The sequence below is a fragment of the Cololabis saira genome, chromosome 3, assembly GCF_033807715.1.
Source record: "Cololabis saira isolate AMF1-May2022 chromosome 3, fColSai1.1, whole genome shotgun sequence".
NCBI classification, from domain to species: Eukaryota; Metazoa; Chordata; class Actinopteri; order Beloniformes; family Belonidae; genus Cololabis; species Cololabis saira.
Genome location: NC_084589.1, coordinates 51034089 through 51048723, shown reverse-complemented (window position 1 = coordinate 51048723; position 14635 = coordinate 51034089). Strand labels below are relative to the sequence as shown.

The following is a 14635-nucleotide window of genomic DNA, read 5'->3' as shown; positions in this document are numbered from 1 at the left end:
AAGGGAGAAAAGAAGGATGGAAGGAAGGAAGGAAGGAAGGAAGGTAGGAAGGGAGAAAAGGAAAGAAGGAAGGGAGAAAAGAAGGAAGGAAGGAAGGAAGGAAGGAAGGAAGGAAGGAAGGTAGGAAGGAAGGAAGGAAGGAAGGAAGGAAGGGAGGGAGGAAGGAAGGAAGGAAGGTAGGAAGGAAGGTAGGAAGGAAGGAAGGAAGGAAGGAAGGAAGGAAGGAAGGAAGGAAGGATGGAAGGAAGGTAGGAAGGAAGGGAGGGAGGGAGGGAGGGAGGAAGGAAGGAAGGAAGGAAGGAAGGAAGGAAGGAAGGAAGGAAGGAAGGAAGGAAGGAAGGAAGGAAGGAAGAAAAAGAAGGATGGAAGGAAGGAAGGAAGGAAGGAAGGAAGAAAAAGAAGGATGGAAGGAAGGAAGGAAGGAAGGAAGGAAGGGAGGAAGGAAGGAAGGAAGGAAGGAAGGTAGGAAGGAAGGAAGGAAGGAAGGAAGGAAGGAAGGAAGAAAAGAAGGATGGAAGGAAGGAAGGAAGGAAGGAAGGAAGGAAGGAAGGAAGGAAGGAAGGAAGAAAAAGAAGGATGGAAGGAAGGAAGGAAGGAAGGGAGGAAGGAAGGAAGGAAGGAAGGAAGGATGGAAGGAAGGTAGGAAGGAAGGAAGGAAGGAAGGAAGGAAGGAAAGAAGGATGGAAGGAAGGAAGGAAGGAAGGAAGGAAGGAAGGAAGGAAGGAAGGGAGAAAAGGAAAGAAGGAAGGGAGAAAAGAAGGATGGAAGGAAGGAAGGAAGGATGGAAGGAAGGTAGGAAGGAAGGAAGGAAGGAAGGAAGGAAGGAAGGAAGGAAGGGAGAAAAGGAAAGAAGGAAGGGAGAAAAGAAGGATGGAAGGAAGGAAGGAAGGAAGGTAGGAAGGATGGAAGGGAGGAAGGAAGGAAAGAAGGAAGGAAGGAAGGAAGGAAGGAAGGAAGGAAGGAAGGAAGGAAGGAAGGAAGGAAGGAAGGAAGGAAGGAAGGAAGGAAGGAAGGAAGGAAGGAAGGAAGGAAGGAAAGAAAGAATGGAGGAAAGAATGGAGGAAAGAGGAAGGAAGGAGAGAGCAGGAGGAAAACAGGAAGGAGAATTAGGTCATTTTGACCCAAAGACAGTACGAGGGTTAAATACCTGAGGCTTATGAACCAAAAAAACAACAAAAACGAAAGCTTACCAAGAAACCAAGGAGTCAGATATTAGTCAGATATTTTACACACACCTTTCTAAAATCATCTTTTTCAGTTTGTTTTTAAAACTACTACTAGCTATGTACTCTGTACAGCTGTTCTACGTGTGTTAGTTCTGGGCAGATTCATGTGAATCAGGTCAGGTCAGGTCACTTTATTGATACCCAAGGGTAAACTGGTTTTGCAGTCGAGAGTTAAACAAGCAGCAGAAAACAGACAATCAGTTCAGGAACAAGACATTTAAGAAGAACACACACACATAAAACAAGAGACAGCTTCGGCTCGACACAAAGTGCTGCAGTTCATGAAATAAATATAAGAGATAAAAGACATGAGGCTAAAAAAGAATTAAAACACCAAGAGCAAAATGTCCTCCAAGTTAGGAATGTATAAGAGCAATAAGATAAAAACATTGCAAAAATACATTGTGCTCCGAAAAGTGACTTGTGCAACTTTTGTGCAAACTACAGCTTGTTCACCAGTGTTACTGCAGCTGGAACAAAGCTGTTTTTATAACGTTTTGTTTTACAAAATGGGACTGACAACCTCCGTCCAGAGGGGAGAAACTGAAATTCACTGTGCAAAGGGTGTAAAGTATCATTTAAAATGGTCGTGGCTATCCGCTGTAACTGCCTGGTGTACAGGGAAGAAGGGTTCAGCTGTGGCTCACCTATCAGCTTACTTGACCATTTCACAATTTGATTCAATGCATTCTTGTTTTTAATAGAAAGGCTTCCAAACCATGACACCAAAGAAAAAGATAAAATAGACTCAATAAAGGCACGATAAAATCACGATAGAATCTGTTGTTTTCCTGCTCGTCTTGTGTCCTGGTTCTGTCTGTTATTGGTTGGCACTAGTTGTAAATATAAGCAGTTAGGTTTACCAACAGAATATATATTCTTTATAAACAAAATAAGACTGCATGTCAGTCTGTCTTTTACCGTTAGTGATTCAAGATAAACTCTCCTGTTGTTTCTTCAGCAGATGAACATTTCCAGAATATGTTTTCTGATTTGATTAAAATGTAGGAGGCATGGAGTTTAAAAAGGATGAAATAAAAGTATACGTCAAAAAGCAATTGAGTATTCTGATACTGAGGCTGATTTTGAGACTCTGATGAAGGCAAAACATGTTAGGTATTTAAAAAAACCTAAATATTCTCGTGCGATAAAAGGAATTACCGGTAGCAAATTAAATTGTAAAGCCTTGGACAAAATGAACTTTATTAAATCAATGTTTGATACAGATGCAGGAAAACTGCCACTTGATGCTGTTGAACCCTAAATATGGATAATTGAACCCTAAATGTGGATAATTGAACCCTAAATGTGGATAATTGAACCCTAAATGTGGATAATTGAACCCTAAATATGGATAATTGAACCCTAAATGTGGATAATTGAACCCTAAATGTGGATAATTGAACCCTAAATGTGGATAATTGAACCCTAAATATGGATAATGAACTCTTAAATGTGGATATTTGGATCTTAAATGTGGATAATTGACTCCTAAAAATGGATAATTTACTCCTAAATGTGAATAATTGACTCTTAAATGGGGATAATCAGATCCTAAATATGGATAATGAACTCTTAAATGTGGATAATCGAATCCTGAATGTGGAAAATTGGATCTTAAATGTGGATATTTGGATCTTAAATGTGGATAATTGACTCTTAAAAAATGGATAATTGAATCCTAAATGTGGATTATTTACTCTTAAAGGTGGATGATTAACTGTTAAAGTGGATAATTAACTCTAAAATGTGGAGAATTGACTCTTAAGTGGTTAATTGACTCTTAAATGTGGATAATCAGATCCTAAATGTGGAAAATTGGATCTTAAATGTGGATAATTGAATCCTAAATGTGGATAATTTACTCTTAAAGGTGGATGATTGACTGTTAAATATGGATAATTGACTGTTATAGGTGGATAATTGAAACTTAAATGTGGATAATTGAACCCTAAAGGTGGATAATTGACCCTTTAAGGTGGATGATTAACTGTTAAAGTGGATAATTAACTCTAAAAGGTGGAGAATTGACTCTTAAATGTGGATACTTGACTGTTAAGGTGGATGATTAACTGTTTAGGTGGATGCTGCAGCTCAGAAGACTGCAGAACACCGATCTTTGCAGACAGGAAGTGGTTAAATCCCCCGAGGAAGAAACTCCCGGCTCTGGATTTGTTCCAGGATCTTCTGAGAACATAAATCTGTTAATGTGACAACTTAAGGTCACACCTTCATTGTAGGAGGAATGAAAGTGTGTGTGTGTGTAGTTTCTACAACTCCAATGTCGTTGTCAAGCCTCCTATAGGTAAGTACTGCATCCTGCTGTTCCTTTCAAATTAAAAGCCTGTAAAGGTTAAAGGGTGAGTAGACTGGGCAAGTTTATTAGCTCGATTCAACACAAGGTTATTCAAAGTGCTTTACATCAACATTAAAACCAGCAAGACACAATTATTTTCATTTTTTTTTCATTTTATTCTTTACTTCATTCATTAAAAGAAAACAAAACAGTTCAATATAATTACAACAAATCTCTTTCCTTGAATGAAAGGTAACAGAAAGAAGACTAAGCTTAAGTATTTTATAGTTCGCATGAAAAGAAGCAACACAACCAAAAATGATCTTTCCCTTGTTTTTTTTATTTCATATTAAGGTGAATGAAATGTGTTATAGAATAAAACACCAAAAATAAACTGTCTTTCTTGCAAAATATAGCTCTTTGATTATTTTAATTTGTAACGGGTAACGAGGTGGCAAATGTCAAAGTAATGAAGTAAAAGTATATTTTTTTACTTTTAAATGTAGTGAAGTAAAAGTAAAAGTCCTGATTAAAAAACACGTAAGTAAAGTACAAATCCTCAAAAAAACTACTTAAGTAGTGTAACGCAGTACATCTACTTTACTATGTTACTATACACCTCTGATCTAAAAATATATTAATATAATATATATATATAATAAATAAAAGTAGAGATAGACGGTCTTCCTGTGGCGGTATGTGTTTCTGCTCAGCTCACCATCATTCATTACTAATTACTAATTACTTATCAGCTCGGGGTAAAATTAAACTAATTAGTTTAGTTTGTAAAGTTCTTTGGTTGGTCCAACTTCTTTTCTTTTTTTTATAATGTTTTTATTGAAAAAGAACATAAGACAATTCTAGTCACTGAATCACAGTTTACATTTTTCCTGTTAAACATATACAAAACTTCAAATACAAAAGAGCAAATAGAATAGTAAATAATACAGTTAAATTGTGAAAAAATGAACACACACTCAGCTGATCAGTACCTCTAAATTTGTAAAATAAGAAATAAAGGGTTGCCATTTGTGAAAAAACTCAATGTATTGGCGGCTCCAGCGTTTACTTTGAAGGGCTCTTCCGGTGTCGGGGGCGTGGCTGCGGCGGGTTGACCAGCGGGATGACGTCATGGCGGGTCCGGGTATATAAAGGGCGGGTTCGGTCTAAAGCGCCCTGGGAGAGAAACACTCAGACCAGAACCAGGACCGGTCCTGATGGGACCAGAGCCCCGCCAGCCTCGGTCCTGACCCCCCGTAGAGGCGGCATGGAGCCCCGCGGCCCCGGCAGGAGGTGACGGGACGACCAGAGAAGATGAGGCTGCCGGTTCTACTGCTGCCGCTGATCAGTGCGGCGTTCACGGCCGCCCGGTCCCTGAACGCACCACGGGATGGAATCACGGCCGCCCGGTCCCTGAACGCACCACGGGACGGACGGACCGACGGGACCGTGACGGGTAACTAACTACTTATTAACATTTTAATTTATATATTTATATACAAATCCAGCAATGGCAGTGTAAAACTTCAGTTTACTTTGATTTATTATAAAATAATGTAATAAAGTTGGGCTTTATAGCTGATAATATTATTATTTTTCTTAAATTTATATATAAATCCAGCAATAGCAGTATAAAACTTATTTATTAAAAAATAATGTAATAAAGTTGGGCTTTCCAGCTGATAATTTTATTATTTTTCTTAAATTTATATATAAATCCAGCAATAGCAGTATAAAAGTTCTGTTTACTTTGATTTATAAAAAAAATAATGCAATAAAGTTGGGCTTTCTAGATGATAATTTTATAATTTTTCTTAAATTTATATATAAATCCAGCAATAGCAGTGTAAAATGTATTTATTAAAAAATAATGCAATAAAGTTGGGCTTTCTAGCTGATGATTTTATTATTTTTCTTAAATTTATACATCCAGCAATAGCAGTGTAAAACTTCAGTTTACTTGGATTTATAAAAAAATAATGCAATAAAATTAGGCTTTCTAGCTGATAATTTTGTGTATTCTTCCACATAAGTTAGAATCCATCATTTTGATTTGATTTGATTTATTTTGTACATGTAAAAGGAGTAGGAAGAAGTGTAAACTTATTTAATCCTACAAACCATTCACTAATCATTTAACCCGTATTTATAAATACTCACACACTGTAATACACTGCTAAATAACAGTATTATTATTATTATTATTATTATTATTATTATTATTATTATTATTATTATTATTATTATTATATACTGTAATTATACTCACACACTGTAATACACTGCTAAATAACATTATTATTATTATTATTATTATTATTATTATTATTATTATTATATACTGTAATTATAATCACACACATACCTATACATACATACACATAGTTGAATATTGCTCTATATTTGTACACACATGCCCATATCAATATTTATATAAATATACTTATTTACACTATACTGTCTCTATTAATTTATTAAGGTTAGGGAACTCTGGGAACACTTTCCTGGAAAGTGCTTGAATTTCAATGTTGTGTTTTCAAGGGCTGAAAAGTGCTTGAATTTTAGTTTAAGTGCTTGAAATTATAACTGTGTCTTTCACAAAATTGGGATCAGACTGTATAGTTTAGTTATTACAAAGAGAAATAAAATCAGTAAGATGAAACATAACTAGATATTTACAGAGCGATACAATGTACATAATTGTGATAAAAAGCGGAAAAAATAATTATGAGTGTATATTCCTGTAGATATTTTACCCCAGCGATTAATGTGCTTGAAGATTTAGAAAATGATCCTTGAAAGTGCTTGAATTTGACCTTGAAAAATGTGCAGGAACCCTGAATAAAGTTGGGCTTTCTAGCGGATAATTTTATATATTCATCCACAGAAGTTAGAATCCATCATTAAGTCATTTGTTTCTATTTTAATGAAAACAAAAGTCCTCATGCTGCCATCAATTAAGTGTTTTTAAAAAGTAAAAACTACCAAGTACCTGTGTTTCTTGTACAGGTTCCTGTGATACTTTAGTCCAACTAACGTTTCCTCCGATCTTTGAGGGTTTTTGGTTTACACAACTCTCGGATTAGAACCAGATCTGGGTTAAATCTTTCCTTCTCTAATTAGATAAATAACGGCACGGTGAAAACAGTCTCTTGTTTGTTGTTTTCATTATGTTTTAACAGAAAATAATCAACTGATGAAGGATTAACAGAAGGTGTACTAACATTTAGACATGATTAAGTTTTTATCCATGTAGTCCTGTATGGAGCTAGAACCGTCTTATAACAACAAATGCACAGGACAAGTTTCACAAATGCACAGGACAAGTTTCACAAATGCACAGGACAAGTTTCACAAATGCACAGGATAAGTTTCACAAATGCACAGGACAAGTTTCACAAATGCACAGGACAAGTTTCACAAATGCACAGGATAAGTTTCGCAAATGCACAAAACAATTCACACGTGTGTAGGACAAGATACATAAATGTATTTTTGATGCACACGCAAATATAAATGTTTTTTTGTCTGAGCTGCGCTGGATTTGCGTGTGACTTTTGAGACTCTCCTGACGTGACTCGATCCACAAATACGTTTATTTTAACACAGAAGGATCTGCAACCAATCAGAGTCTTCCTTTGTTTCAGCCAATCATAAGAGCACACCCCACGTGGGGGAGGATTTACTCTAAACCAATCAGATTAAAGGGGCGGATACAAGGGATGGGCGGTATGGACTAAAAAATGTATCACGATTAGGGTTGCAAAGGGGTGGAAAATTTCCGGTAAATTTCCGGAAACTTTCCGGAAACTTTCCATGGAAAGTTAAGCTGGGGAATTTTGGAAATATTCCAAATTGGAAACTTTCCATGGGAATTATGGGAATTATGGGAATTTATGGGAATTATTGGGAATTTATGGGAATTTATGGGAATTAACTGGAAATTGGGGGTAATTTAAACAAACTGTATCATATCCAAACATTAGCACCTAACTTACCAGCTAGCTAGCTACTGTGTTAATACATTTTTATTTTTTTATTATCAAAACTTACTTGACTTTATATAGTCCGTGGGCTCAAATGTGTGGCTTCAATAGTCTTGTGCTTTGAGCTCAAATGTGTGGCCTCCAGGCTTCAAGAAATCACCTGTGCATGTGATGGAGGAATGCACAGTGCCTTTAGGGGGTGTGGCCTCAATAGCCCTGCAGTAAGCAATGTGCTGTGTGCATGTGATTGAGGAGTGTACTTGCATTAAATCTGGTTGTTTTAGCCAAGACTATGCTACAATATATTTCCCCCAACTATATTTAAGTTCCCTGTTAAGGGCCAACCTTCAATTCTGTAAATTTCTTATTTATTCCCGTTAATTCCCATATATTCCCGTTAATTCCCATATATTCCCGTTAATTCCCATGGAAAGTTTCCAACTTTGAAAATTCCCGGAATTTTGCAACCCTAATCACGATCATTTCTGGCATTTATCCCGATAACGATAAAAATGACGATAAAAAAATACCAATTGAACTCCATCTTTGTAACTATAAATCTATCACCACATTCAGTCTTTGGAGCCAAAACACTGCTCTAAAAGATACTAAATGATACTAAACTACACCAATTACATTGAATTAATAAAGACCAAATTAAATGATTACACCTGTACTGGAAAACTGGAATGATTCAGATCCTCCATGTTTGTTACACAAACGCGTATCAACGGCGATGTTTCTTTCTTTCTTTCTTTCTTTCTTTCTTTCTTTCTTTCTTTCTTTCTTTCTTTCTTTCTTTCTTTCTTTCTTTCTTTCTTTCTTTCTTTCTTTCTTTCTTTCTTTCTTTCTTTCTTTCTTTCTTTCTTTCTTTCTTTCTTTCTTTCAGGCTCCTTCCTTCCTTCCTTCCTTCCTTCCTTCCTTCCTTCCTTCACGTATGTTGTGTGTGGATTTAACACAGAACCATAAATCATCTTTACACAAAAACATCATCAACGGGAATTTATCGTTTTTACCGTGAGATACAAATTCTTACCGTGGGGAATCTTTTTGACGGTTTATCGTGAACGGTAAAATATAGAAAAGTGATTAATATTTCAAGTTGGTGGAGTAAAGATAAATAAACAGGATGGAGAGATCACTGCTCTGATTTTCTTGTGATCTCGGTAAAGAAAACATCAGATCAGAGATGGTTTGTCGGCCGTTCAACCAGAGCCGTCAGGACTGGAGAGTTCTAGTCCTGCCGATGCAGCAACTGATGAGAAACAGTGATTTTCCGTGTTAAAAAAAACGTATTTGTTGCTCGAATCACGTCAGGGGAGTCTCAAAAGTCTCAAAAGTCACACGTAAATCCAGCGCATTAGGTTATATTTGTGTGTGCATCAAAAATACATTGTGTGTCTTGTCGTACGCACGTGTGAATTGTTCTGTGCATTTGTGAAACGGTGTGTGTAAACGTCTCCAGAAGAGACAGTTTGATCTAGTGAATGATAATTATTTCTAAAAGTGAAGGCTCGTCATGAACAGTTCAGATGAAATCCATCTCAAAACAGTTTTCAAAACAGAGTCCCCAGTCCTCCCAGTCCTCCCCAGAGTTCCCAGAGTTCCCAGAGTTCCCAGTCCTCCCAGTTAAACGTCTCTCTCTCCTCAGGTGTGGACGGCCGGCGGTTCCGTCCCTTCCTGGAGAAAACTCGTCCCTTCATCCTGGTGGACGGACAGAGACGGAGCCTCGCTGACGCCCTGCAGGTCTGAAACAACACTGGTTCTGACTGGTTTTTACTGGTTCTAACTAGTTCCGCTGGTTCTAGAGGTCTGAGACGCAACGCTGCACTGCAAAAACTCAAAATCTTACCAGGAATATTTGTCTTATTTCTAGTTAAAATGTCTCATTTTTAGTCAGAAAATCTCATTACACTTAAAACAAGAGTCATCACCAGAAAAATAACTTGTTATTTGACAATTTTCACCTGTTTCAAGTAAATTTTCACTTGAAAAAAGTAGAAAAATCTACCAGTTGGACAAGATTTATCTTCTTATTACAAGATAAAAAAATCTTGTTCCACTGGCAGATTTTTCTATTATTTTAAGTGAAAATCTACTTGAAACGGGTGAAAATTGTTGTTTTTCAACGACATTTTGACTTTTTTCTTCAAAATTATGACTTTCTCAAAATTTTGACTTTTTTCCGCAAAATTTTGACTTTTTTCTCAACATTTTGACTTTTTTTCTCGACATTTTGACTTTTTTTAAGTGAAAATCTACTTGAAACAGGTGAAAATTGTTGTTTTTTCCAGTGATGACTCTTGTTTTAAGTGTAATGAGATTTTTTGGACTAAAAATTAGGCATTTTAACTAGAAATAACACAAATATTCTTGTTAACACTTTGAGTTTTTGCAGTGTGGTTCTAACTGGTTCTGGTGGTTTGATAAGTTCTGGCACTTCGTTACGGAGCAGCTTCGGACCCGTCAGGTCTGGTCTCAGCAGGGTGTTAATCACACACACACACACGCTCTCACACACACACACACACACACACACACACACACACACACACACACACACACACACACACACACACACACACACACACACACACACACACACACCTTCCTTCCTTCATATTTGAGGAAACAGCAGCGTATTAAACCCCCACCTGTTGCCATGGTTACCTGTGGGCAGAGTTCTGGTGGTGACAGGAAGGGCGGTGTGCCAGTCTGGTTCTGGTTCTGGTTCTGCTCGGGTTCTGGTTCTGGACCCGCCAGGAACCGAACTGATCACAGAAAAGTTTCACAGTTTCTGTTCACAACACTTTTAGAAATGTTGGTGTTTTTGTTCAGAGACAGAAAAACCCAAATGTTGGTGTTTTTGTTCAGGTTTTTGTAACAGAATCTGGTTAATATCAAGAACCTGATGGTCCGGTAGTTTTTAGATGGTTCCTTCAGCGGGAACTCTCAGTAGATGGTTCCTTGGAAACATTATGGGTATAATCTGATTATATTCTGCCTATATTCTGGGTATATTCTGGGTGTATTTTGGGTGTATTCTTTGGTATATTCTGGGTGTATTTTTGGTGTATTCTTTGGTATATTTTGGGTGTATTCTTTGGTATATTCTGGGTGTATTCTTTGGTATATTCTGGGTGTATTCTTTGGTATATTCTGGGTGTATTTTGGGTGTATTCTTTGGTATATTCTGGGTGTATTCTTTGGTATATTCTGGGTGTATTCTTTGGTATATTCTGGGTGTATTTTGGGTGTATTCTTTGGTATATTTTGGGTGTATTCTTTGGTATATTCTGGGTGTATTTTTGGTGTATTCTTTGGTATATTCTGGGTGTATTTTTGGTGTATTCTTTGGTATATTCTGGGTGTATTTTTGGTGTATTCTTTGGTATATTCTGGGTGTATTTTGGGTGTATTCTTTGGTATATTCTGGGTGTATTCTTTGGTATATTCTGGGTGTATTTTGGGTGTATTCTTTGGTATATTTTGGGTGTATTCTTTGGTATATTCTGGGTGTATTTTGGGTGTATTCTTTGGTATATTCTGGGTGTATTTTGGGTGTATTTGGTGTATTTTGGGTGTATTCTTTGGTATATTCTGGGTGTATTTTGGGTGTATTCTTTGGTATATTCTGGGTGTATTTTGGGTGTATTCTTTCGTATATTCTGGGTGTATTTTTGTTGTATTTTGGGTGTATTCTTTGGTATATTCTGGGTGTATTTTTGGTGTATTCTTTGGTATATTCTGGGTGTATTTTGGGTGTATTCTTTGGTATATTCTGGGTGTATTCTTTGGTATATTCTGGGTGTATTCTTTGGTATATTCTGGGTGTATTTTGGGTGTATTCTTTGGTATATTTTGGGTGTATTCTTTGGTATATTCTGGGTGTATTTTTGGTGTATTCTTTGGTATATTCTGGGTGTATTTTGGGTGTATTCTTTCGTATATTCTGGGTGTATTTTTGTTGTATTTTGGGTGTATTCTTTGGTATATTCTGGGTGTATTTTTGGTGTATTCTTTGGTATATTCTGGGTGTATTTTGGGTGTATTCTTTCGTATATTCTGGGTGTATTTTTGTTGTATTTTGGGTGTATTCTTTGGTATATTCTGGGTCTATTATGGGTGCGTTCTGGGTGCATTCTGGGTATATAATCTGGGTGTATTCTAGGTATATTCTGGATGTATTCTGGGTATATTCCGGGTGCATTTTGGGTACATTCCGGGTGTATTCTAGGTATATCTTGCCCCAGGAGCAGGAATCCTGGTCGCTGTGTTTGACCTCCGTCGCGCTGCAGAGTGGCGGCCGTCGCAGCAGCAGCGGGAGGAAGGAAGCCGGAGCGTGGAGCGTTTTCACCAGGAGCTTCCTGCAGGCCCGGGAGGTCCGGTGGGGGGGGGTGTTAGAGGACTGGCACTTCCTGTGCAGCTGACAGCAGCTCTGAGATCATTTCCTGCCCCCCCCCCAGCCGGGAGGAACCGGGGGGGGGGGGCAGGAGAAAGTGGTGGTTAAAGGTGCAACCTTGACGTCTGGCTGAGCCGTTAATCTCCCACAACCCAGATCTAGTGACGCCAAACTGATCACTTAATTAACAAAGTCTGCAGCTATTTTTACTTGCTCTGTCACCTACTTTATTTCCCATGATGCATCTGCACGGAGAGGAGGATTCTGGGTCCCTGTCCTGGTTGAGGACGTACAGTTTTTAATATTTGGTACAGTTACCCCAAGAACCAGTGGTCCATGGACATTAATATTTGGTACAGTTACCCCAAGAACCAGTGGTCCATGGACATTAATATTTGGTACAGTTACCAAGAACCAGTGGTCCATGGACATTAATATTTGGTACAGTTACCCCAAGAACCAGTGGTCCATGGACATTAATATTTGGTACAGTTACCCCAAGAACCAGTGGTCCATGGACATTAATATTTGGTACAGTTACCAAGAACCAGTGGTCCATGGACATTAATATTTGGTACAGTTACCAAGAACCAGTGGTCCATGGACATTAATATTTGGTACAGTTACCCCAAGAACCAGTGGTCCATGGACATTAATATTTGGTACAGTTACCAAGAACCAGTGGTCCATGGACATTAATATTTGGTACAGTTACCAAGAACCAGTGGTCCATGGACATTAATATTTGGTACAGTTACCCCAAGAACCAGTGGTCCATGGACATTAATATTTGGTACAGTTACCCCAAGAACCAGTGGTCCATGGACATTAATATTTGGTACAGTTACCCCAAGAACCAGTGGTTCATGGACATTAATATTTGGTACAGTTACCCCAAGAACCGGTGGTCCATGGACATTAATATTTGGTACAGTTACCAAGAACCAGTGGTCCATGGACATTAATATTTGGTACAGTTACCAAGAACCAGTGGTCCATGGACATTAATATTTGGTACAGTTACCAAGAACCAGTGGTCCATGGACATTAATATTTGATACAGTTACCAAGAACCAGTGGTCCATGGACATTAATATTTGGTACAGTTACCAAGAACCAGTGGTCCATGGACATTAATATTTGACCACCAATCCAGTTTCCTGATATTTATATGTACTTAATTTCTACGCCGGGAAAATACACGAAGCAAAGCTTGAAGGCTTACAAAAGTCTTGACGCTTGGTCCGACTTCAAGGCACGATTTGTTGTAGAAATTAAAGTGATGAGGACACCAAACTTTATGATTTGACCGTTTAACGTTAGCTACCCAAAAATCCAACATTACCTGATACAAAATGGGAACCACAAATCCACATTTCGGTGTCTGGAATCCAGTTGTTTCTGTGAATTGCAGCGATCCATTTGTCTCTCTTAAGCTTATTTTTCAGCAGTCTGTAAAACGATAACTCTGATTTCTTGCTAAATCTATGAGTACAGTCGATCGCACAACAGCTCTTTCTCATTTTAGATGTTTTCCAGTTGCTCAAACTGAAAGTTTACGTTGACACTCAGTCTTTCTGACACTCAGTCTTTCTGACACTCAGTGGTTTTAACCCGCTGTGGAGTAGCATCTGTGACGTCATGTTCATTCCCTCTATACGACCTCGACCAGAAACATCTGGGTGATGTCACACCGGAGTTGTCCAGCTCTTTTTATACACTAACGGAAACTGAACACACTCCAGGAGTGACCAGGTCCGATCAGTCGGGACCCCGTCCTCGTGGTCTGACCTCAGACGACCCCAGACGACCCCAGACGACCCCAGACGACCCCGGGCCTCTGGGTCGGGGTGTTTGAGCAGCGGTGAAGGTGTTTAAAGTGGATCCCTGAAAGGTCTCCTACTGGTCAGCTGAGTTAGGCTGCTTTCAGACCTGTGGCCCGTTTGTTTTGTTCCGATTCAGGGGCTAAATCCATACAGTTGTTTAGTTTTTCGTTTGTGGCGTTTGTGTTCAAAAGGCAACCGTCTGTAGCGGTTCAAAGCTGTTTACAAATGAACCAACTGTTCTCTCATTGGTCAGAAATGAACGTGGAAGGAGTTTCCTCTTCCGTACCCCGTGAAAAACATCAACTATGGAGCATCGTGAGCTAGTTATGAGTGAGTTGTGTCGGTTGCTGTGTGGATTCTGTTCTCACTGCAAACGAACCGCTCCAGGTCTGGAATGGAATCGAACCGAACCCTAACCCTAACCTCTCCTAGGATCTCAGCTCGCTTGTTTTGTGCCGCATCCGAGCGCGATTGCTGTGTTCACATGTACCAAACAAACCGATCTTTAGGGGGAAACACTCCCTGTTTCGGAACCACTGCTCCAAACGGGACAGAGGTGAAAGCTCCCTTAGATGGAAACACTAAACAAACTTTAGATGTTAAAATTCACCAGGTGGACCTGGAAATCTGTAACTCTGGAACTCCTTCATGTCCTCGGTACGTGTTACTGGTTCTGGAGGAGTCTTAACGGTCTGGAATGTTGAAACCTGCAGAGCTCTGTTCCTCCTCCTCCTCCTCCTCCTCTTCCTCCCTGTTGTGGTTGGGGGCCCCCGCCCCCCCAGCTCTGGCCCCGCCCCCCCAGCCCTGGCCCCGCCCCCTGCCCTGCTCAGGGGCCTGGGCAGCAGACGTGACCTCACCACGCACCGAGGGGTGTTGGGTAACGGCCCGCGGGGGGAGAG

At 39.0% G+C, this 14635-nt stretch overlaps 1 protein-coding gene across 7 annotated transcripts in view; it reads left to right on the top strand.

The window, feature by feature from the left end:
* The first annotated feature begins 4688 nt into the window (after positions 1 to 4688).
* The window catches only part of adam15 (ADAM metallopeptidase domain 15), a 53626-nt gene continuing 43679 nt past the window's right edge, over positions 4689 to 14635 (top strand). For all 7 annotated transcript variants that reach the window (XM_061717740.1, XM_061717741.1, XM_061717742.1 and 4 more), the window contains exons 1-2: positions 4689 to 4978; positions 9160 to 9254. In XM_061717740.1, the coding sequence (XP_061573724.1) occupies positions 4837 to 4978; positions 9160 to 9254 (237 nt within the window). In that variant the 5' untranslated portion in view covers positions 4689 to 4836. The remainder of the gene's footprint in view (positions 4979 to 9159; positions 9255 to 14635) is intronic.